Source organism: Triturus cristatus, chromosome 12 (assembly GCF_964204655.1).
Source record: "Triturus cristatus chromosome 12, aTriCri1.1, whole genome shotgun sequence".
Lineage (NCBI taxonomy): Eukaryota > Metazoa > Chordata > Amphibia > Caudata > Salamandridae > Triturus > Triturus cristatus.
The window spans coordinates 168834453-168860715 of NC_140595.1; the positions used below are offsets into that span (position 1 = coordinate 168834453).

Sequence of the window (26263 nt, forward strand, 5' to 3'; positions counted from 1 at the left end):
TTCTTTTGTGTGCTTGACTTTTGTTACTTTTCACTTTGGGAGGCAGAAGCGATTTTTGTCTCTTCATGTTCTCGCAGCCACTCAGTCTGTTTTGATTTGCAGTTGAATGCAGGACTTGTTCGCCTGAAACTTTTGACCCTGTCCTTCCTTCTCCTCCCAGATTCTCCTTCCTGCCTATAATCCTGTCCCAGGCTCATTCATCATTTGCCGTGGCAATAGAGTATTAGCAGGAAACTAATGTTGAAGTCTTCTAAATTGGTGGTGTTTTTTCTGAACGCTTACCGACTCCTACCCATCACCCATAGATTGGCAAACCACCAAATTAAAAAGCCTTGGAAGTGATTGGCTAACTTCATTCTTTTTCTTCACAATAACGTAAAAGATGTGTAAAGGAAACCCCATATGCAGAACTCTTCAAAAACTACTAGTGTTAATCCTAGCATCCGAGAGCCTTATGCAAAGTCTGCAGGACATACAAATTTCACAGCTCTAGATTTAGATGCGAGACAAAGGCCTCGTTTCAGTATTATACTGAGTAGCTCTGGAACAGGTTGGGCATGGCCACAGGGAAAAGCCATCAGTCTTTGTTTTTAAATAAAAAATGTTGCATGTAACATTTGAAACATTCGTGCTGCGTCCAGTTGTATTGTATCCATGTAATTAAATGTATCCTTCAGTTTTGTGCGTCCCTTAACAAAACAGTTCAAACAGATTCAGTAACTGTTTTAAGAAATAAGCTTTTTTGATTCTGTTATTTATTTTTTTTAACTTTATTTTTCGTATTAAAACATACAATCTCGTTACTCCCCCCTCCCCCCGACATTTGATTCTGTTATTAGTGAATAAGTAAGCATTTTTATTCATATTGAAGTTGTCGAATGTCGTAACTGCAAATTACTTTAGGCAGGGGATAGATGCACTAGCTACAGGCCCTGTGTGTTTTTCATGTCTGTATGTGTGTGAGATAATCGTGCACTGGTGCTACCCGTGATTCAACAGGTGTGCGATGAAGTCTTGCACTGCTGCTCCCCAATGTGTTACTAAGTTACATTTGTGTGTGTTGTACATCTTGCTGTTATGTAGCATGCTTGCTTGTCATGAAGGTGTTACTTACTTTAGTGAGCTTAATGAAACCTTGTTACTGTGTAAAAACTATTGTCTTTGTCAGTAGATATGGCACTTTTGTGTCTTAAACTGTTGCTTGTATTTGACAACCTGTTATCATTTTTTAACCTTTGAATGTGCTAAGTTGATCAGTTGGCTAATGCACCGTCTGTATGATCTATACCACACTAAACCATCACTTCAGGTTTGACTATGTGCAAAGCCGATTCAATTTTGGGTCTGGGATTTCAAACAAACATAATGCTTACCATTTACTTAGGGTGGGCATTGGGTCCACCTTTTTAAACCTTTGGCTTTCTCTGAGAAGCTTCTTTCAGCTATTGTGTTGTAACTTTGTCAATCATGTCCTGGCTCATCCCAGTGACTTATTTATCTCTCACCTAATGCTGTTGGCTGTATCCTCCCCCTCCAATGGTTTGCTTGCATTGAACAGACAACAGGAATTACATGCAACTAAAACCTCCTACTTATCCACCCATGTTGGCTCCTTCCTGTATGTTATTATCTAATATTCTAAAGTTGCCTACGTTATCTCATAAAACCAAAATGGTTTGGCTTTGCCAGTTCTTGTTCCTATTGGGGATAAGCTTTTGTGCTTTCTCACGCATGTGTAATATACTCTTACCCATAATTATTTGAATGTCGTGTGCGTCTTGCCACGAGGGCAGCTGAGCACATAACATACTTAAACAAGTTATGATAATTTAACCATCAATACATCAACATCAATACTCTAGCAGAGATGTCAGAATGTTAGTCTGGGGATTCACACAAGGTTTATGGATAATTTGCCGTCTGCACTTGGGAATGCTGAACAGTAAGGTTCTCTGAGCTTTTTTATAGGGAAGGAGTTGCGGCTTCAAAGACCATCTTATCTCAAGGCTGAACCTGAGGGACATGCGTTGAGTTGTGTTACAGCCCACACAGCAAGTAGATTGCCTAAAGGCCACTCTAAAGGCTGTCCCATCTTCCTGATTCCTCATGGTAAATCTGTGAATGAGCAGTCTGGACTCACCATGATCATGGAGTGCCAAGTAACTTTACCCGTCTTCCAAGTGTGACTGTATAATCTCGCTTAACATTTGGATGTATATACTAACATGAAGAGTAAATCCTTTCTCAAGTTGGTGTTTGTGTCCCTTGCCTCTCCGACCCTATTGAAGATTGACCGTTACCAAAGGGGCATGTCCTTACTAGGTTCTGCTCATGCTTCAACTGCACTCCTTTCCTCTATTTGTCACAGTACATTTAGAAGTTGATGGTAGGACACTGTCCTATCAAAAGAGAGAGACTACACCTGCACACTGCTCTCCCTGCGGGCCCATCTCCTCTCATTTAATAATTGCTATTCCAAATCTCACAATTCGTATTTCCTATCCCACACTGACATTTTCACGTGCATCTTTGGTATTGGATTTGACCAGGAACAATAATTTAGTGAACAAAAACATCAGAAATTTAGCTGTTGGAAGTTATTTGTTGGGATGCTATCCTGAAATTGTTGATCTTTGCAGGACATCAGCAGGGCATGTGATTAGGAGAAGAATGATTATCTTTTTCAAAGTTCACTGATTTGTTCTCTAGAAGTGCAAAAATGCATCTATAAGCATGGCAGGTCTTGGAAGCCCCTGGTCCACGTAATAGCAACAAGTGCTCCTCTCCGGAGTTCTTTGCCTGGTCAAAAAGCAAACCAAGTTTTGTAGACTTGGCCACGGATGTATATCATTTGCAACCTCTTGACACCGGCACTCAAAGTGTTTGTTTCATTCCTTTTTTAGGGTTTCATTTACCACCAATACAATGATTTTTTGGCACATCACAGTTTTTTTGATGCACTGTAAGCCTAGAGAGATTAAACAAATATAGCAGAAGAATTCACGTTATTTCGGTTTAATCAAAATTATTACAGACCTCCAGGAACCTGATTTATTAGATGACAAAGATCATACACTGTTCATATGGTGCTCAGGGCAGAATTCTTACCTGTCCATGGAAGTGCCTCAATCCTCTTGTTGTTCCTTTTTTCATTACATGGATATTCTCATTCACCTCTTTCACTCTTCTCACCAGTCTGGTTGGATGTCAGGTCACCCTGCAATCAATACCAACAAGTTTCAGGGCGTTATTTTAATTACATGTTTGGTTGAGGTGTAGGCGTGAAAGCCCCATAGCACCTTTTTCAGTGCCTCCATTTAGTCTATCTTGTTACTCTGTGGGACTTTATACAAATGTGAATTTAATTGAGAAGAGATTGTAATATTCTCTTTCAACTATGATACTCCAGACACAATGAGATATAAGACTCTTGGATCAGAGCCTTATTTTTTGTATCTTTAAATGCTGAGGGGCATCTTCCACTGTTGTCCAAAACCCTTGAATTAGCTGCCTTGTCTTCTGCATAAACCAGTAGTACACTGTATGCAGCCCGGAAAGGCTGACTCACAAAGGATACCATGACGTTTTTAATTCCCAGCTGAATAATAGTTTTTTAGTTTATTTGCATTTTTGTCCTTTGTAGTGCTTTCTTGTCGACCCTTTCCATTTTACTGAAACATATGTGTATGGTTTTGCTTTAGGAATTTATAGACGGACACAGGGTCTTCATATGATTTTTTCATTGCAAGACCGAAGGCTACCATTATGCATTATTCCTTTAATGCAAACTCCACACATCCACTTTGAAGTATTACATCACAAACAAAATTGTTCTAGAACAGAATGCAGCTAGACCCTTATTGGCATGCAGACAGTACAATTTGCCTCTTTTAAATGCGTCTCCACACAGATAAGTATCTCCAATTTTATTTCAGTAATATCTTTATATTGTTGTCTTTCTTTTAGTTCTTGTTTACAGCTTTCTAGTTTACGGAAACCTTCTCCCTTATTCTCTGCTGTAGTGTCTTTGATTTCCTATTATTAATTGTAAAAGCCTACCGCTAGGTTATTTTAATATTAGACAAAGCTTGCATTGTTCTTACCCCTCTCGAGAGGCTAATTAATCCTTCATACTGTTTCTGGATTAGTTATTCGCTTTTACCAAAACAAATGAAAAATTATATATATCTCTTGTGTGGCACAACTCATAAAGGTGTCAGAAGCGGCACACTTATCTTAAGTGCTCAGAGTACAGAAGAAGATACTGCCATGGGGGATCAAGGGCATCTAAGTGAAGAATTACTCGATGAATAATTCCTTGACCTAGATCAGGATGATATGGACATTGAAGGCATCTTCACAGAGCAGGAACGTCCATCATCCTCTAAGGGGATAATAATGGATCCCCTTGGTCAGGAGATGTTTTCCCCACAACATCAGGCATCCAAGAAGTTCAGAATGGTGGCCTCAAGATCATGTGGGAAAATTCATTAGTAGGTGGATAAGAAATCCCCTAGAAAAAGAGGCATGTAACATCTTGAGAGCCGAGTGCTCTAGACCATAATCCAAGAGAAAGTTTGCCGAACACCGAACTTGAATCCTGAACTTATCACCTTTTTATTCAAGCTGGGGGCAGACTCCAGAAAAGGCATGGAAAGATCCCTTAAGGCCTGCCAAGATCGCCTTCTCGACATCCTAGGCCCCCTAGCTAGAATAATCAGCATAGCAGAGGAGGCTCATATTAATAGGACCCCAGTAGATATCAATCTACTTAGGGGCTGGAGTCAGAGAGCTATGATCCTCATAGGAAACGCCAATGCAGGGCTGAAGGCTGAACAGGGTAGGGTTGTCCTAAGCAAGAGCAACTCAAAATTAGAAGGCATGGTGAATAAAGAACACTCTGAAAAACCCAATGGCCTCCTGTTCGGAGAGGATGTGAAAAAAACAGTAGGAAAATATGTGACTACGTCCATTTTTAACACTAGTGTTTATGGTTGGCCATAAGGAGGGGCCTTTCTACCAGCCGAGGTACTCAAAGGCCCAACTTCAGACAAAGCGGTTTGGTATAGGTTACCAGCCAGGTACCTCATAGTCCTTCAACCCCAAAAGAGGACGAACCACTTGTACCAGAGGCTTTAGATCCAGTGGACAAGGATCTAATTTTCAGAGTGAGTATGAACATTTCACATATTTATTTTTCCCTGGTAAAAGTAGGGGGTTGACTCAAGTTCTTTTCCAACGCCTGGAAACTAATTACACAAGACCCTTGGGTCCTGGAAACCATTCAGGGCTTAAAAATAGATTTCACAGAGGTCCCAGTCCAATCCTCTCTCCCAAGAGTATTGAAACTTACCTTAGGGCAACAGAAGGTGGTAAAAGAAGAGGTGGTCTATATGATACAAAAAGGTGCAAGCGTAGAGATTCCTTGGGAATGCCAAATTTTTGTAAGTACATTCTTCCTTGTGGAGAAAAAAGACAAATGATGGAGTCCGGTTATACATCTCAGGGACCTAAACAGATTTCTAGTCTAAAGACATTTCAAGATGGAAGGAATCTTATTGCTTGAGAGACATTGTACTAGAAAGACTGGCTCATGAAGTTGGACTTGAAGAATGCCTACTTCACCATTCCCATTCTCAAGGTTTCCTCCAGTTCATATGGAATCACTGTCTTTTTCCAGTTTCAGGCACTTTCCTTTGACCTATCCTCGGCTCCTTTGTGTTTCACCAAGGTAATGAGAGTGGCTGCATCCTTTCTGAGAAAAAGGGGGATATGATTAATTGTTGATCTAGACAATATCCTCATAATGTCCCAATATCATTTTCAAATTTTAAAGGATCTGGAATTGGTGGTAAATCTTCCAGAGAATTTGGGTTTCATAATACACAAGGAGAAGTCCATTCTGGTTTCTTCCAGGCCCCTAGAATATTTGGGTTTTACGACAGACACAAAGAAGACCCTTCTTCTGTTGCCAGAGAAGAAAATTACCAACATTCGAAAGGAAATAAGATTTATGTTGAGTCAGGACTCTATAACCTTGAGAGAGCTAGCCAGGCTCCTAGGTTTTCTTTACTCTTCTATTCAAGCCATATTTCCAGGGGGCATTACATTATCAAGCTCTACAGAGAGTGAAAGCGAGAGCTCTAAGAGCAGGATCATTATATGGGGACAGGGAGATCTTAGATCAGATTAAAATTGGTATAGGGTGATCCTAGTCCAGATTAGAATTGGACTGGTGGCTGGAGAACACTGATGCCTCGAGTGATGGGGCAATCTTTGGGAGTTCCCCTGAATATATACTTGAATCTGACGCAAGCCTTCATGGCTCGGGTGCATGCCTGGTAAACCAGAACACAGGAAGTTTATGGGCTTCTATGGAGAGGCCCCACAACATAAATTATTTGGAGTTGACAGCAGGTCGCTATGATCTAATGAGCTTCAAACACTCTGTGTAGGGCAGAACTGTCATGTTAAAAATGGACAGTGTGTCTGCAGTGGCATACATAAATCAGTTAGGGGTACAAAATCCTCAGTCTTGTCAGATTTCGCCAAAAGAATTTAGATGTTCTTTCTAGAACAAATGATTGTAGATTGGAACTCCAGGTTCTTGAAAGACTACAGCTACTGGAAGCAGAACGATAGCCTCTTCAGAAGTCTGTCACTTATGGGGTCCTTTGGAGGTGGATCCCTGTGCAAGCAGGTTAACATTTCAACTGAAGTACTTCAGCTGGATGCCAGACCTGGGTGCTCAGGCAGTCAGTGCATTCCTGCAACCCTGGAAGGGAGCCTGAGCTTAAGCCTTTCCACCTTTGCAATGATCCAGAGAGTTCTCCAGAAGGTAAGACAGGAGTAATAGTAACTCCCTTCTGGCCGTCCCAGGCTTGGTTCTCCAAGTCCTTGGACTTGGTCTCCCTTGCATCTACCGGCTACAACTAATACAGAACCAAGCAGCTAGACTGATCTTGCGGGAAAACAAACGCCAACACATATCTCCTCTTCTTAGGAAACTACATTGGCTCCCCGTATCACAAAGGTGCGCCTTCAAGATGGGCTGCATCATATTCAAATCCTTGAATGGTAAAAACCCTAAGTTCATTGACAGCTTAATCACCAGATATATCCCAAATCGTAATCTGAGATCCACTCACCTGCACCTTCTAACAATACCTTCCTTTAAACAGAAACGATTTGGCGGATCTAGGTTTGCCTTCTTGGGTCCAAGGTACTGGAATTCCTTGCCCCTAGAGATCAAAAGCTGTACAAATATCATGGTCTTCCGTAAACTGCAAAAAACGTGGCTTTTCAAACAAGCATTCGACTGACCCACTGACTGATAAAATTCTCTGTCACCCATCCAAGAAGCGCCAAGAAACCAATCCGGTGTACGTGCGCTATACAAATTCATCATAACATAACATAACATAACATAACAGGAATGCCTTAGATGGAAGAGAACACCCTCTGGTTTAGACTGGAATTTTGAATCTTCTTGCCTAGAAAGTGTCAGGAGATCTAGTGAGATGTAGGGGCTTTTAAGAAGGGCGGAGGAGCTCATTGAGGAATCCCGGGCTTCACGTATCCACTATAGATACAATGAAATATGGAAAACATGGGTACGCTGATGCTTGAAGAGGGACTTGGATCCTGTGGCAGCTCCTATAATTGAAGTGGTTAATTTCTTAGTAGAACAGGGGCCTTAGTTATAGGTCACTTAATTGTTACAGATCTGTAATTCCAGAGGACACACATTAGCAAACGGTAGAAGAATTGGGAAAAATAACCTAGTATGTAGCATTCTTAAGAGCATTCGGTTTAGAAGACCCCCCAGACCTAGATATGAGACCCTTTGGGATGTTACACTAGTCCTGGAGTTTTTCACAGCATGGCCTAGTTACAGACATTTAGATCGAAAGAGACTTTCTATGAAGCTAGCTTCTCTTCTCTGTTTTATTTCCTGCCGTGTGTATCAGATATTAAAGCTTTAGAGGTAATTAACTGGATTTACGATGCCTTTGGTGTGAGATTTGAAATTATTAGAAGAACTAAGAGTGTCAGACACCATTTTTTATCCTAGGTTTGACTCTTGCAAACAGTTGTGCGTAGTAGATTGCATGAGAGAATTTGATTCCAGAACGAGTAAGCATCGTTCTGATGGTGCTGAGCAACGACTCATCTCTTTTTAAAAAACATTCAAGGCTATAACATCTGCTTCAATAGCAAGGTGGGTTAAATGGACTATGAATTTGGCAGATGTTGACCTTTATGAGAGAAGTTATGGCTAGCCAATCCTTCGGGAAAGATGGAAGACTAGAGGACATCCTCAGTGCTTCTGATTGGTCAATTTCTAATACCTTCGCAAAACATTACTGTAAATCGATCGAGCACGTCGGATGTGGTTTTACAGGACTACAACATGCATAATGAAAGCCTCCGGTCTTGTAATGAAATAGCGATTCTACTAATTTAAATGCCAAGAGAATCTGGATTTCATTAAAGACACGGAGGTCAACGTTATCCCACCCTCCTATCCCTATAGTTGGTAGAAATGTTTGGATAACAATAATAATGAAAATTTTAAAAAACACACACAATACAAAACTAAAGGAGGTTAATAAAATGCAACATTTTAATAATTCAAGATTGTTATATACATTGTACTTGTTTATGTGCTATTTATTTAGAATGTCTTACACCTATGGAGGATGTTCTAATATTCCTCTTCATTTCAGATAATTCCCAGTAGATCGTGTCCCCATCACCTGGAAACCTCTACGAACATCCTAGGTTCTGCAATGCAAGTTCTTCTTTGTGTGAGATGTTTCTTCATTTTCTGTTGTGCCATATCGTTTTTGGACTTTCCATAATACATGATGGAGAATGGTGGACTGCATTTCAAAGAGGCAGATTGTACTGTGGGCATGCCTATTAGGATCTAGCAGTGTTCTGTTCTAGAACAATTTAATTTGTGATGTAATACTTCTAAGTGGCTGTCTGGAGTGCATTAAAGGAATAATTCATATTGTTAGCCTCTGTGTCTTAAATGAAATCCAGATTCTCTTGGCATTTAATTAGGAGTATCGCTATTGCTAGTTATAGTCGCAATCAAGCAATACATGAGTTTCTAAAATTTTCCTCCAGGTCTTCTTATGAAGGTTTCTTTTCAGCTGTTATGGTGGATCAATCCTCTTTTCACACTGTTATTAAAAGCCTTGCCACAGTCACTTATTCATAAACGAAGGGACTCTTCAGCCGTTATCATCACCTTCAATGATCGGTTTTACATATATATCAGTTGTCATTTGAAATCCTCTCTCAGATTTTAGGAGATGGCTTTAGATTCTCACGTCACCCAGGAGATAATCCTTGTTCATTTCTCTCAGGATTTGCTTTTGTTCTGGAGGGAGGTGTGGTGGGGAGAATATTTTTACAGTTTTACTTCGAAAGGTTTGTTGTGCTCTTTCATAGTGATTGTCAATGTAACAACAGTCTTCACTATTGTTTCTGGGATAAAACTTGTAAAAATGATTGCCTACTGAATTTTGTTTTACATATTTCTGTGAGTGCAATCTTTGACATACCACGGAGCTAAGGATTAGTTGCCCCTTGCAATGCCAGGGAAAGCTTTAATCTGAGAGCATTAAAGCACCCTCCATCAGAGCTAACGGAACAGCTGTCCCTTTCCTACCCATGGCGGCGTTATCCATGAAATCTGCAGAGCAGCGACCTGGACTGCTCCCTGCCAACATCTAGTGTGTCAGATAGGAGGCTGACAAGCAGTTTGCACAATCTCTGCTTCACAGTATAGTTTCTCCCCGCCCTCTCCTTGAACACTGAAGGCGTTGAAGTTGCGTGGGAAGAAGCAGTTACATGACCTATGAATTCTCTTAATCCATAAAACCCTTCAGATTCTCGGCTGTGGTTGGCAAGCTCAATTGCCCATAGCACTCCCATTTTCACGGGCAGACTCCATGGAAAGTTACTGCTGCAGACAGTGAGTGAATCTGCCAAGGCTGCCAGAAAGCATTTCGGAGAGCTACATATGCACTGCAGTCAATTTAATTTTTTTTAATTCCCTTTTTGAAGTGATGAATTCAGATTCCAGGCATATCGACTACTTGAAGTACTACACTTTTGGTAACCTGAAGGTGGCCATTGGTTTTGCTGATATTCAACTAGACTGTTAATTAGTTTGTGTGCTGTTGTACAATAATGTTCTTTAAGGGAGTTAGTGCTCCTATTTTATCAAATATTCTGTCTTGTTGCCCCACCTCTGTTTGTTGGTGCTGTCCATTTTTTAAATGGTTACAATTACTCAGCTGGTATTTAGGCAATGGTCTGTAACTGAAAAGCTAATGTCTTTTCTATTCCATTTTGCTTAACATATATGACTGATCGGGTTTATCTAGGTTTTGTGAGCTATGATCGTTTGATTGATACTTCTTATGGTCGGACTTTAAGTTACTGATGTAGTGAGTTGATCAAACTATTGTTTTCTTCTTGTGAAAGGTGTCCAAATAATTTTCCCTTTTTTCTTTCATACTTTAACAAGCATTTGCAATGCAATACGTCTCTCATTTATGAGAGCTTGTGCTATTGGCATTGTAAAAGACAATGCCTTTTATTTATGTGTTGTTTTTAAAACCGATAAATAAAAGGCATTATCATTTACAATGCCAATGGCTTAAACTCTTGCGAATGCGAGACCTATTGCATTGCAAATGTGTGCTTTAGAAATGAAAAAAGTGTTAGGAGAGGGCGTGTCCTGCCTTTCAACAGCAGGCATGACAAAATTATTTGAGAAAATAGTGCTTGGAGGCTGTAATTCAAGCCTACCAAGCAACAACACACGTAACTGGATGTCGCCATGAGAGGTTACAAAATGAGACAAGCTGTACTTTGGAGGGACTACTAAGCCTTTTGACCAATGAACAGCCACCGGACAATGATATAAGCCAATGAAAAATATGGGTGGAGAGTGGGCAGAGCTTCAAGTGTATACCTGAATACAGCATGCCTCGCAGAGCAGCGCATACGCTGCCCAAGCTCGACCTAAAAATCTTTAAGGAACCCATCGTTTATGGTTCCTGTCTGATTTTTATCAACAATAACTTTTTCTATTATCACTACTGTATAAAAATATAGCGTTCATTTTTGAAGGTTTCCCATAAGTATATTGTTGCTTTTGTCTTTTAAGTTTATTATTTGTATTTTTGGTGGTTTCTTATGAGGTGAACGTAAAACAAATTCTTGAAATCGTGAATGTGATAAAATACAAAGTTAAACAGAAAGCTGATTTTCAGCAAAGGGACACTTGTCTCTTCCTCTGGAATTGCCAAGCCCATAATACCACTGGAATCATGTTATTGCTTTTCTATTAAAGAAAACCCATTCCAATATGTTGACTATGTGCACACCTCCATCAGGTTGCAGGTGGCTGTTTTTAATTTATAGATCTAATATGGCTGAGAGCTATGATGGACCGGAGGGAAAAAAACAATTAACAGATAATTCAAGTTGCATAAGGCATGAAAAAGTGAGAAAGCTGTCAAATGCTTGATGGGATCAGTATGATGGGTGCAGTGGGCAGCATTTAGGAGGTGGCAGATGATCAACCAAAAAACATGGGTAGCTGGGTGGTTAGGGGCGCATTGGGGTATGTGTGAAGAAAACAGCTTGCAAAGGTTTGAATGGGAACAAGGGATGAGAGAATGGAAACTTACAATCCCATGGAGTTCTCCTTTCAAAATAAAAATAAAAGTTCTCCTATGGTTTGCAGTGGAAGGATCCAAATCACTGAATCAGAACAATAAGGACTGTTCCTCCAGGGGGACAAATACAAAAATAGGAAGGGAAGCTATTGAATCAAAAAAGGAGCAGTGAGATAGATAACAAAGCCATCCAAACATAAACAACTAGATGACCAAATTCCACTTTTATGTATATTGGAACCAATAGGTCTGGTCAACAGAGCCCTAAAGCTGTTTATAGCTGGCACCTAAAAAGCAAGAACTCAATTATGTTAAGCGTGACACTATGCAGAGACACATTGGCAAAGCTTGTAGGCCTGGACTTTCCAACCGATTGGCTTTGACAATGCTTTATGCTGATTCTGTGCGGCATCAGTAAAAAACAAGATGCTTGTGGAGAAGTGTGGCTCAATGATTAGAGCGGCAGACCCTGATGCAGAGGTCTAGCCCGGGACCAGGGTTCAATTCCCCGCCTCGGCGGGTCTTGGGCTCAAAAATTCCACGGACCTGATAATTCTCGCCTCGGTGCCATTCCAATCATGGAGTCCCACTCTGCAACTCTGGGCAATAGCTTGCTTAATCTCCACAACGGCCCCCACAACGCTAAGGATGCCTGGCCTCCACCTTGGGGGTGCCCAGGAGTGGACGCCTCACAGGGAAACGTATGTAAATCAAGGGGAGGGAGAAAGAAGGAGTTTCGACCCACCCAGCTTCTTTAACAAATATCTGAATATCAAATGAGAGTGGATCACTGGTCCTGAAAGAACCAAAGTAAGCATCAACAGTTAATAAACTGTTAAGAAACCCTCATGCACGTTTTTTTTGCAAGGTGGTGTTGTAGCGGTATGTTCGGTTATCCGCTTTGCTTAACAACGTGACAGCATCATCATTGGGTTACTGTGTGCTTCCTCCACCCGGAGGTTCTTGCCTCTGGTTTTTTCAGTAGTGATCATAAAAGGTGTGTGATAAAGGCATCCCAGTGAGTGTAGGTTAAAAAACTCGTAAAACCAGTCAAATTTTTTTTTAATAGAACTGGGTTTGGTTAAAAAATGATTTGCGTGCGGAGTCAGACACTTTAGGGTCTGTTGCACTTAGTGAAAGTATTCAAAAAAAGGTGGTCGACATGTTTCAGCCCTATCTTACGCCCCTAAGGGTCAGGTGGGCTTTCTTCAGGACCAAGTGTGATAGTGGAGGAATCTAAATATTCATAGGACTCCTTTGAGGAGGGTGGAGTGAATAGTCCAACCAACACGAATTTGTTCGTTTTGAACCTGTTAGGAGGTGGTGGAAAGAAAAGGTATGAAGACTAATTTCAGTCAAAATCCATGCTGTTACTAAGTTCAAAATTTAGAGCATCAGCCGTTGTTTTGCAAATTAAAAATGACAATACTTCAACTGAAACATAATGTCAATGGATAGAAAGACAGAAATTGACATTTGTTAATGGCAAAGAATGGCCCTCTTTTTGTATTTCAAAAGGGGTATGCAGGTGAAAAGAACCAAAACAGTAAAAACTAAAACACAAACACATAGACTATTCGCCATTTTTCAGTAGTGAGAAAACATTTCCCGTTGAACTTGGGAACGCGGTACACGATGTTAGGCTGTCGAGCACAAAGCATCAATGTCATACATAGCAGGAAAAGGAATAGTTAAGAGGAACAGAGAAAAACTGGGAGCAGAATGGTGAGCCAACTATCCTGTGTCTGTTACAGATCGTTAAAAAGGGGCGTGTTACGTGAAGTTTGTCAATAATCGGTATACGGACTTCAAATTTGTGCAAAGAAATAACAAGAAAATCAGTGTCATTAAGGTGAAGATTTGACAAGGAGTTCGTATGATAATCCGAACAATTATTCAGGAAAGCGATGTTAAACGCCCCAAGTTAAACAAATATATGCTGATTTTCTGGAGGTCGTGAGCGCGCGCAGAATTTTCAAGGCATGTTAGTTTAGTTGGTCACCGTAATGTGCAGCAATGAAGGAATATATCTATGTACCTTGTTTTCTCAAGTTGAGGAAAACCTTCAGGGGCAGGAGGCTAAACCCCGCTCTTGGGAAAAAGGGAAAGGAAAGAATTTTTAGGTGAATTGTATACATTACGTTCCTTCGATGGTCTGCTCGAGTCCGCCTCTGCCGCTACCTTGCGCATGGGTATTGTCGACTGGTTCTGCCGCTGCCTCTCTTTCCCCGGTATGCCTACTGATAGTACCGGGTCAGCTTTTTAAAGGGGCAGGGTCGTCACATGGGTAAAAAGGAAACGGGGGAGGAACAGAATTGATTGCGCCTGATTCTGGTTTTTTCTTCGTTTTAACGTTGTTTGGAGTTGTTATAAGAATTACACATCTATACTAAAAAAGTATGTTACTTCACAGCAAAAGGAAGAAATGAGAAAAAATAATACACCGGGCGATTGCTCGAGTCTACATCTGCTTATTGTTCATCTGCTGTTTCAATAAAGTTGTGGTTGTTGCAGCGCACGTCTCGAACCTTGTGGTGATTTTGTCATGCTGCACGCTCAATTTCTCTATAGAGATATAGTCAGATTCATAGTAGAGAGAGGTGCTGCAGTTCTTTCGGGGATGTAGTCGAAATCGTTAGTGAAGTAGTGGTATCATAATGCGAGATCGCTCTCAAATATTGTTATATGGTGAGTTTTATTCTTGGTCATGATTGACAGAATAGTTCGATATATCTCATCTTGGTTGAGGCGTTCATTCTTCTGCCTTGGTATAATCAATGTTCAATTGGTGCATAATGGTTGTCATTTGTTTATGCTTAACCAAGGTATATTATCATTAAGTCCCTGTACATGGGTGCGAAGCTGGTGGACCCATCTTTGTTCTTTTTCAAAAAGAATTTTTTCTGCGTTGTGATTTTTAACAGTTAGTGCTTCTAGGATGACCCACTGGAGATGGTTGACTGTGTGGCCTTTTTCCAGATAGTGGCTACTCATTTTTGTGGTGCTCTTTTTGCATTTCACATTGCTCCTATGTTCGCAGAGTCGTTGTTTTGCTTTTCGACAGGTCATTCCGATGTAGCGTAATTCACAAGGACATGTGATCATGTAGATCACATGGGTAGTATTACAGTTGGTATGTGCTCGGATTGTCCATTTTAAGTCTGGTAAAAGTTGCAGGGTTTTTGTTGCCGTAGTGAGGTGACAGACGGAACACGTGCCACATGGATAATGGCCAGTTACTGGTATATTACTCCAAAGGCTTAGGGTTGTTTCCAAAGTTGGTTTAGGTGGAGGTCTTGTATGTACCAAAATATCCTTTAGATTCCGTGTCCGCTTGTTTGAGAACCTCGGTTTTGGCCATTTCAAGGCTCCTGACGTGAGAATCTTCCAATTTTTGTTGATAATTTTCTTTACGTCATTGGACACTGGGCTGTAAGTCCTGACACAGGTGACTAGGTCTGTCATTGGCTCTTTTACAGTTGTTTCCAAGAGGGCCTCTCTCGGTTGGTTTCTCGCCCTCTTTTGACATTTTTTGATGGTTCGTAGGGGGTAATCTCTGTTCTTTAGCTTCTCGCTCAGATCTTTCGCTTGTTCTTTATAATCTTGAATGTTACTACAGTTGCGTCTGAGTCGGAGAAACTGACCGTACAGAAGGTTCTCTCTCATTGGGCGCGGGTGGAAACTGTTGAAGGAGAGTAAACTGTTCTTTGCAGTGGCCTTGAAAAAAGTCTTAGTCTGGATGGTATTGTGGTCAATGAAGAATGTAAATTTCAGCCATTCGTCTCTGGTGTTCAGCCACTGGTGGAATTCAATTAGTGTTGTTGTGTCGCCTTCCCAGATTAACAGGACATCATCGATATACCTTTTCCAGAAGATGATCTGGTCTAGAAAGGGGTTGGTATTTGAATTCCACCAGTGGCTGAACACCAGAGACGAATGGCTGAAATTTACATACTCATCAAGCCCAAACGAGCTTGACTTCCTAGATGTCACCATCTTCATTGACCACAATACCATCCAGACTAAGACTTTTTTCAAGGCCACTGCAAAGAACAGTTTACTCTCCTTCAACAGTTTCCACCCGCGCCCAATGAGAGAGAACCTTCCGTACGGTCAGTTTCTCCGACTCAGACGCAACTGTAGTAACATTCAAGATTATAAAGAACAAGCGAAAGATCTGAGCGAGAAGCTAAAGAACAGAGATTACCCCCTACGAACCTACAAAAATTGTCAAAAGAGGGCGAGAAACCAACCGAGAGAGGCCCTCTTGGAAACAACTGTAAAAGAGCCAATGACAGACCTAGTCACCTGTGTCAGCACTTACAGCCCAGTGTCCAATGACGTAAAGAAAATTATCAACAAAAATTGGAAGACTCTCACGTCAGGAGCCTTGAAATGGCCAAAACCGAGGTTCTCAAACAAGCGGACACGGAATCTAAAGGATATTTTGGTACATACAAGACCTCCACCTAAACCAACTTTGGAAACAACCCTAAGCCTTTGGAGTAATATACCAGTAACTGGCCATTATCCATGTGGCACGTGTTCCGTCTGTCACCTCACTACGGCAACAAAAACCCTGCAACTTTTACCAGACTTAAAATGGACAATCCGAGCACATACCAACTGTAATACTACCCATGTGATCTACATGATCACATGTCCTTGTGAATTACGCTACATCGGAATGACCTGTCGAAAAGCAAAACAACGACTCTGCGAACATAGGAGCAATGTGAAATGCAAAAAGAGCACCACAAAAATGAGTAGCCACTATCTGGAAAAAGGCCACACAGTCAACCATCTCCAGTGGGTCATCCTAGAAGCACTAACTGTTAAAAATCACAACGCAGAAAAAATTCTTTTTGAAAAAGAACAAAGATGGGTCCACCGGCTTCGCACCCATGTACAGGGACTTAATGATAATATACCTTGGTTAAGCATAAACAAATGACAACCATTATGCACCAATTGAACATTGATTATACCAAGGCAGAAGAATGAACGCCTCAACCAAGATGAGATATATCGAACTATTCTCTCAATCATGACCAAGAATAAAACTCACCATATAACAATATTTGAGAGCGATCTCGCATTATGATACCACTACTTCACTAACGATTTCGACTACATCCCCGAAAGAACTGCAGCACCTCTCTCTACTATGAATCTGACTATATCTCTATAGAGAAATTGAGCGTGCAGCATGACAAAATCACCACAAGGTTCGAGACGTGCGCTGCAACAACCACAACTTTATTGAAACAGCAGATGAACAATAAGCAGATGTAGACTCGAGCAATCGCCCGGTGTATTATTTTTTCTCATTTCTTCCTTTTGCTGTGAAGTAACATACTTTTTTAGTATAGATGTGTAAATCTTATAACAACTACAAACAACGTTAAAACGAAGAAAAAACCAGAATCAGGCGCAATCAATTCTGTTCCTCCCCCGTTTCCTTTTTACCCATGTGACGACCCTGCCCCTTTAAAAAGCTGACCCGGTACTATCAGTAGGCATACCGGGGAAAGAGAGGCAGCGGCAGAACCAGTCGACAATACCCATGCGCAAGGTAGCGGCAGAGGCGGACTCGAGCAGACCATCGAAGGAACGTAATGTATACAATTCACCTAAAAATTCTTTCCTTTCCCTTTTTCCCAAGAGCGGGGTTTAGCCTCCTGCCCCCGAAGGTTTTCCTCAACTTGAGAAAACAAGGTACATAGATATATTCCTTCATTGCTGCACATTACGGTGACCAACTAAACTAACATGCCTTGAAAATTCTGCGCGCGCTCACGACCTCCAGAAAATCAGCATATATTTGTTTAACTTGGGGCGTTTAACATCGCTTTCCTGAATAATTGTTCGGATTATCATCCGAACTCCTTGTCAAATCTTCACCTTAATGACACTGATTTTCTTGTTATTTCTTTGCACAAATTTGAAGTCCGTATACCAATTATTGACAAACTTCACGTAACACGCCCCTTTTTAACGATCTGTAACAGACACAGGATAGTTGGCTCACCATTCTGCTCCCAGTTTTTCTCTGTTCCTCTTAACTATTCCTTTTCCTGCTATGTATGACATTGATGCTTTGTGCTCGACAGCCTAACATCGTGTACCGCGTTCCCAAGTTCAACGGGAAATGTTTTCTCACTACTGAAAAATGGCGAATAGTCTATGTGTTTGTGTTTTAGTTTTTACTGTTTTGGTTCTTTTCACCTGCATACCCCTTTTGAAATACAAAAAGAGGGCCATTCTTTGCCATTAACAAATGTCAATTTCTGTCTTTCTATCCATTGACATTATGTTTCAGTTGAAGTATTGTCATTTTTAATTTGCAAAACAACGGCTGATGCTCTAAATTTTGAACTTAGTAACAGCATGGATTTTGACTGAAATTAGTCTTCATACCTTTTCTTTCCACCACCTCCTAACAGGTTCAAAACGAACAAATTCGTGTTGGTTGGACTATTCACTTCACCCTCCTCAAAGGAGTCCTATGAATATTTAGATTCCTCCACTATCACACTTGGTCCTGAAGAAAGCCCACCTGACCCTTAGGGGCGCAAGATAGGGCTGAAACATGTCGACCACCTTTTTTTGAATACTTTCACTAAGTGCAACAGACCCTAAAGTGTCTGACTCTGCACGTAAATCATTTTTTAACCAAACCCGAACCCAGTTCTATTAAAAAAAAATTTGACTGGTTTTACGAGTTTTTTAACCTACACTCACTGGGATGCCTTTATCACACACCTTTTATGATCACTACTGAAAAAACCAGAGGCAAGAACCTCCGGGTGGAGGAAGCACACAGTAACCCAATGATGATGCTGTCACGTTGTTAAGCAAAGCGGATAACCGAACATACCGCTACAACACCACCTTGCAAAAAAAACGTGCATGAGGGTTTCTTAACAGTTTATTAACTGTTGATGCTTACTTTGGTTCTTTCAGGACCAGTGATCCACTCTCATTTGATATTCAGCCTCACAGGGAAAGCCAGGATGGGTTCCACAGCGGTATTCGTACAAGCGCCTTGAGACCCTTGCGGGTGAGTAGTGCGCTATACAAGTATCAATTTACAATTTTTTTGTTGATGTTCACCATCAACAAAGAGGGGGAAAAAAGAGAAAAAGTACTATTATGCTTCCACTGCTGGAAGCTTTCGACGTGCACATGCAGGATAATTAATGTATGCTCACAGGCATTTGTGTGCCCTTTATGTGCTTCCCTAAAGAATGAAGTCAGAACAAGTTTTCTTTTATTTACTGAAATGTGGTGGGGGCTGCATAGATCAATTAATTAAAAACAATTAATTTGCTTGGTCAAAATTACTTTTTAGAATGCGCAGCTGCCTGGCACCCTATGCAAGCTGCCAGGACCTCCCAAAACTTTTTAAATATTTTAAGTGAAAAGGACCTTGAGCGGAGCAGGAGGAATGAATGAACTGGTGGGAGTTAAGCAATGGTATGTAGATAGGTGGATAAAAAAACAATAATAGTATTAAAATCTAGGGTTAGGAGCTAAAACAGTATAAGCAGCAAACGAGGTAGTCAAGTCGGGGGAAGCGGAAACAGTATGAAGTGCGCATGGCTTGGTATTTGGGTGTGGAGCAGCACATAAAAGAGGAGGAAAACACTTGCACTTCGATGTTCCCTGAATGTGTGCCATGGAAGGATACAAATCAGCCAATAAAAATGATGGTAGAGACTTTGCTGGAGGCTAAGTCAAGCACAAGAAGATAAAAGCAAGCCATTGAATAAGAACCAACCAAATTAGAGTGTCAGTCAAACAAAGCTAAGCAATAGACAGGCTGTAAGCCCACTGTAGGTTATAGGTATGGCCCACAAGAGCCTTTTAGCCTTTCAGCTTTTAGCTGTCTGGTAGGTGTGATCTTAAAAAGGAAACTGTTAATTGCCCACATATTTACTACCAATGATGTGTAGTGTGAGGGGAGGAAATTTGTGAAAAATCTTAAATATGTTGCAGTAATGCTAACTGCACAGTTTTATTGTGCAAAAGGCATATTTATGGTTAAAATTTAAAACCATGTGAAATTCCAGCCTTTCTGTATGCATTGATGATTATATAGTGCAAACCTAGCAAGGAGAAAACGATTTGAATTGTCTTTACATGAATACTATTAAGGATTTCTAGCAATCTCCTGTGTGACGGTTGTGCTATTAATCCTGATTATGATCAAGTTGGGGACAAATGCTTGTTTTTGTTTGTAATACCTTGTGATAACCTTAGATGATCGGACAATCTATTGGAACATATCACCGTCTGATGTTTGTGGACATATGTTCTCAGGATTTGCAGTGTTTGTTGAGGTGTGTGAGTGATAATTTAACTGAAATGTAGGTTTGAGTATGTAAAACTGCATTTCTACAGAAGGAACATTGAGTTTCTTTTTTCTGAGCCCTAATGGACTTTTATTTTTCGGAAATATTGCACCATTTTATTCTGTGTTTATTTTATTCTGTATTCGAAGGTAAAAGGAGAGATTAAGGCAGTTTCTGTTTTTTGTAATCTCTATTCGTTAGTAATTGTGAGTAAATCTATTCTCTTCATTTTCTGTTTAGCTGAATTGTCCATGAAATGGTGTTTGCTGTAAATTAAAGGCCATAAGAAAGTACTGCATGGCATACTTTATTTATAGATTTTGTTGTCCTGTTAAGATGTTAACAGTAGTTCATCTTAAAACACAGATTTTCCAAAAATCTGTTCCTTTTTTGTAACCTGTGTCATAAACTTTTTAAAGCGGTTTAAAACCTTTTGTTTCAGTGTCTTGTGTTGTGTCATACCTCGAAAATGTTGATTGATTCATTGGAGTTTGAAAAGCAAAAGGGTACTTTTTTTCTTGGTGGTATGCGTATGTGCCGGACCCTCTTGTCATTAAAATTATGAATTATTGCATAGGCTTCTGAATCTGGTATGTTAACTTCTTGAAAACCTTACCAAAATAATATTTGCCTTGATCCCCCTTTTCACACAGTGAGAGAGGAAAGTTATTAAAGACTTAACAGGATTTTTGGAGTGTATAGAAGTGAACAGCTGTAATGATAATATCCATATCTACAACAGTACACTGTTCTACCTCTTTAACTGAAGTAAGCGCAATGCCAGAGTGAAATTTTGCCTGAAGTATCAAAACGTGATGCTCGGCCTTCTGTTACGCTCTGACTGCTACATATACCAGGCTACTACCTACTCTACCAATGTAGTGTTGGATGAATCTCAAAAAGAAACTTGTATTTCTCCGATTCTCCCTTTTCTCAGGGTATGATCTACTTCCTTTGAGGCAGGTATTATACCCATCTGTAGCCAAATATATCAAAGACATAGTTAGAATGATCACCATTGTATATTTGTGACTTCCACTCCTGTTTCCTTACTGTTCAATTTTTTTTTAAAAAGCTGCTCTTCTTGATTACTATTGTATGTGGCCTACTGTCACAACATATCAGTCTTTGAAGGGATCACCAAGAATACAAAACATGACAGCACCCCCACTCTATGTATTGGATTCTACTTCCGGTATCCGCTTCTGCTCAGGTATTTCTATTTTGAAACTGCTTCCTTCTACCAATTAAAAGTATTTACAAAAGCAGATCACACGTTTTCCTCTCTTTATGACCATTTCCTACGTACACAATGTCCTTATCCACTCTTTCAGCTTGCTGATCTAATTGTCACTCATTCGTTACACTAGGAAAGAACTGGGATCCCAGCGCTGCCCGAAGCGATTTTGAACAACTCAAACAGGTGAATGCCGGGACCCTTCCACTTCCATTCAATGACGGGCGCAACTTCAAACTCCCTGAAAAAGATACCATGCGAACCGTGCGACCGCCACTGCAGCGACAGCATGATCTTGTGCAAGGTAGGATGCTACAATGGATCTTCTTTTGCCTTATTGATGATCAAAATAGAATACTAAAATACAGGGCAATCCTAGTATGGCTGTATTAACAATATAAGAATTGGTAAACTCGCTGTGACCCTCTCTCAAGTTTACAAGAGTGACTGTCTATTTGTCAAGGAATGATGAGGGGCATACATCAAAGTGTCTATTTCCCTCCTTAAAGAGCTTTAAATATTTATTTTACCAGCCTTATGAGTTCCAATTTTTAAAAAAGAAAAGGAATACCTTCATAGGCTTTGAACTTCCTGTAAGGTTCAGATTTCTGTTAGGGAATTCTTTGAGCCTTTCTTTTTTATGCCTTGAATTTGGAGTATGGGAGAGAGACACTTCCACTTCTTCCGCCATTTGAATTGTATAATAAATGCAGTAATCCATCACTTATTTTTATAGATTTTGTACCGTTTCATTGGTTTGTTTTGTATATTTCCTTGCAAGAGCAAATGTTGCAATCTCATAGAAAATCATGACAAGTGACTTTTACTATTTGCTTGGTTTGGGGATCGAGGAGCCCGAAAAAGATTTGTACAGCCATGGAAATTATCAAAAGGTTTTATCCCCTTGGCTTCTGTTGAAACGTATAGATAGTCTGAAAGAGGATGCTGCTTTGAACATCTTTAACTAGCTACAATTACTGTTTGCATCAGTTTATTCCCGTGGTTCAGAGTGCTTCTTTACATCGGTGTTGGCTGTCAGAATTCTCATGTAGATGGGCCTCAGTAAATTTTAATTATTACGGTTTGCAGTGTGAATCTTTTCTGGATTCTCATGCTGTACATTGTTCCCCCAGCTAGTGGTGGGTGCGATATGGTCTAAAATAGTCTCTACTTTTTAAATGGTTTTAATTTTCTTTTTGCGTGGGCACAGCCAATCATTCAGCCATTTGATACTTTCTCTCTCTCCTTGTGTGACTCCAGAAATACACCCCGGAAACAGCTTGACACAATTTGATTTTCCGATTAATTTTTTCGCTATGGGGTCTATAAGCAAGGGAGAGAGCTCTGGAGTCGGGGGAATGACAAGCTGCAATGCAGAAGTTTATTTTTAATTGAAAAGACCGAAAAACTGTTGGGACGAAGTGCGCAATCTCTGTCTCCTGAAGGACGACAGTTTGGAGGATTGCGCAGCATGCTCAGGGCAGGAAAAAATAGAGGTGGCCACATTATTCTATGGTTGCCCCACAGGTAAGACAGGAGACCTTAAGAGACCTTGAGTTATGCAGTCAAGAGGAGGCATACTCAAGGACACAGGAGGCACAAGGAGAAGAATAGGAAATTGAGGAGTTTGTCGAGGACAACCAGAATAAACATTTAAAAAGACACCAAGAGATGGAGAGACCAAATAAAAGGTACTTCAAATGGGCTTTTGGCACCCAATCAGAAGATACTGGACTTGAGGCATGGAAGACCAGCAACAAAGTCACAGGTTTCGAATCCAGAGACCAAAGCAAAGATGAAAGAGCTACACTGGGCCAAGACTAAGCATACTGCTGAAGGCAAACCTCAAACAAGTTTTGCTCTCGAAAGAGGATCAAGGACTTGGGAGCCATAGAAGCGCATCTGGGTAGAGTGGCTCGACGTCCGACCTGAAGACCGTCTCAATTCAGACGCTGAAGAGGGGCACAATGCTGGCTCAGAACGTGCATACACTGCTCATACGCTTGAAGATGATGCTGAAAATAGTCTCAACGTCAAAAGAGAGAAATAAGGAGGAAGAACTTGAAGTCGAACAGAAATCTCGAAGTAGAGAGAAAGAAGAGGCGTCTCAAGGCTAAACTGTAAGCCATCATCTCGAAAAAGAGTTCTACAACTATGCTGCAGTACCTTTCAAACAGGAACCTGATAAACATAGGATACAAGAGACAGAGGTATTAGACCCTCCGCTGACCCCAGAACCTCATCAGGAGATGGAGGAGGATATTATCTAGTTTGAAGAGGAGGAACACCAGCTCCAGGAGCAAGAATACTCACTGATAGAGCAATCAAAGACAGGCAGGACATGTACATAGACTCGCCAGATGACAAGGTAGACTCCCACCAATCCAGATCCTCGCCACCAGATGACCTTACCTCATAGAGTGAGGTCATTAAAGGGGCGGCTGATTCTTATAGGGTACAACTGTAAGAGAAGCAGACTGAAGCATTGTTTCCACCTAGAATAATTGTTACCAGATTAAAAGAGTAACCCACTCCTCGCCATGTTACTCCGCATCCTGCACCAGAGTAGAGAGGCTTTAAAGGAGCCCTTTGCAATTAAGACCATAACCCTGATGGTAGAAAAGAGATACTGGTTTTCCACCAAAGACACCCCCTTAAATCAGGGCAACATGCCAGCTGACTCCCTAATAGTTACAATGGTCTGCAAGAGCAAATAACCCTACTTCAACCGGTGCCCCTCCAGACAAGGAAAGCAGCAAGAAGGACATGTTGGTGAGAAAGATGCGGAGGTCGCAGGCAGCACAATAGGGCGCAGGTAACTCAAGCACCCTGCTCAGCTGGTACGCCCATCAACAGTGAGATAAAATGAAAGAAATTGTGCAACAACTACCAGAAGATTTCCAGAAGAGGTCAAACAGTATGCTGCAGGAGGGCAAGACAATTGCTAACACCTGCTTCAAGTTTCTATTACATTTATCAGGCACGGCCAGTAAGCAATGATACACCGCTCTCTCCTTGCGCAGATGAGCTTGGTTTAGAATCTCCAGACTCAAACAGGAGGTTCTGTCCGCAGTGATAAACATGCCCTTCACTGTAAACAGACCGTTTGGAGAAACAGTAGATGAAGCACAACAGCACTTTGAGACAGGCCATTGAGGCCCTACAGTACAAGAGGCCACTCTTAGAGGGCAGAAAGAGGGCACCGCCAAAGGGAGACATGCAGCCAAGAACTACACATACAGCCTTTTGTCAGCAAAATACTGATGCATCAACACTAACACTATGACAATAAGGTTCAACATCAAGATAACCTTTTCATTGATGAGGAGAAGAAATAAAAGGCACCCCTGAAAGGGGGGAGGCACACAAGCATGTGACTCCGTGGGGAGCACCCTCCTATACAAGTCACTAGCAGAGGAAGGATCAGAGAGTCCCAAGAGGAATGTGGAAAGATCCCCTCCAACAAATTGATACTAAATATCATAATTCTTGCATATTGCATAGAATTGGGAAGAAAGCCTACCAATATACCACCAAATAAAAGGGATTAAAGAGGGACAAACAACACCACCTACAACAGGAGATAAAAGACTTGTTAAGCAAGGGAGCGATAGAGCTTAAAGCACCAAGGATAGAAGCTAGGGAATTTACTCCACTTTCATACTGCCAAAGCCAGACAATACATTAAGACCAATACTGGATATAAGAACACTCGACTCAAAACACAGAGAATCTAGAGGACAGCTCTGCTAGGGGAAATCCTGCTTATAGGGAAGAGAGACCACATGACCACAATAGATCTCAGAGATACATACCTGCACATACCAATGAACAGATCACACAGAAGATTCTTCAGATTTGTAGTTGACAAGAAACACTATCAATTCAAATTTTACCATTTGGAACAATATCAGCACATCTAGTATTTACAAAATGTCTTGCTGTGGTAGCAACACAATCACAATTTTTGCCAAAGGGAGTACATGTGTCCCATATCTAGACAACTGGCTAGTGAAGGCAAAAAAGTTCAAAGAATGTGAGAACAACATAAGTAAGATTTTGAAGACATTACACAACCTGGAAGTTTCCATCGACTTCGCAAAATCAAAAGCTATACCACAAAGATCGGCATTTTTTGGCGCAGCCCTAAATTTACAGACCACAAGGTCTTTCCCAGTGAGCAAGAGAGTGAAAGCAATGATAAAACAAAGTCACCTCTACTAGAAGGGTCAACATCTGATGATGAGGAAGATGATTGGCATGATGACCTCATGAATCCCCAAATACCACATGCCACACTACACGTGAGACTACTGCAGGACTGGTAAGAACAACAATGATCACAAGCATCCATGAGCTGGGACGGTCTAGTTGTTGTTACAGGCAAAGTTCAGAAGAAGATGAAATGGTGGAACTTGAAGAACATCACAGTAGAGAAATCATAAAAGTCACCAACTTTCTCGAGGGCCATCACAACTTATGCATCCTACACAGGATGGAGAGAGCACATGCTCAACCTAAGCTTCAGAGGACTGTGGAACCCCCGGAAGTGGAGCAATACGTAAATGTACTGGAACTGAAGGCATCGTTTACAGCACTAGAGGCCTTCCAAAACCACCTAAGTGGAAGAACAGTACTCCTCCAAATGAGCAAAACAACAGCAACGTTCTTGCCGAAAGTATGGGGGGGAAAAGGCACACTTTATAGAGACTAACCCAGGAAATATATAAATGGGCAATAGGAATGTGGATATTGCTTGCTGCGAGTCACCTACTGGGGGGTTGGTCAACACACAAGCAAACAGGCTAAGCAGACCAGCATACATCACACACGAATGGGAGTTGAAGCTGGACATTCTACTAAACGTCCTCCAAAGATTAGGGACACCTTACTTGGACAACACACAAGAACGCTAAATTCCAAGGCTTTGCATCTAGATTCCACCACCCAAGATCACTAAG

At 41.0% G+C, this 26263-nt stretch overlaps 1 protein-coding gene across 2 annotated transcripts in view; it reads left to right on the top strand.

Annotated features, from left to right (window-relative positions):
• The window catches only part of OTUD7B (OTU deubiquitinase 7B), a 383776-nt gene that overhangs the window by 149953 nt on the left and 207560 nt on the right, over positions 1 to 26263 (top strand). For both annotated transcript variants that reach the window (XM_085639066.1, XM_085639065.1), the window contains one exon: positions 21436 to 21606. In XM_085639066.1, coding sequence (XP_085495192.1) covers positions 21436 to 21606 — 171 coding nt within the window. The remainder of the gene's footprint in view (positions 1 to 21435; positions 21607 to 26263) is intronic.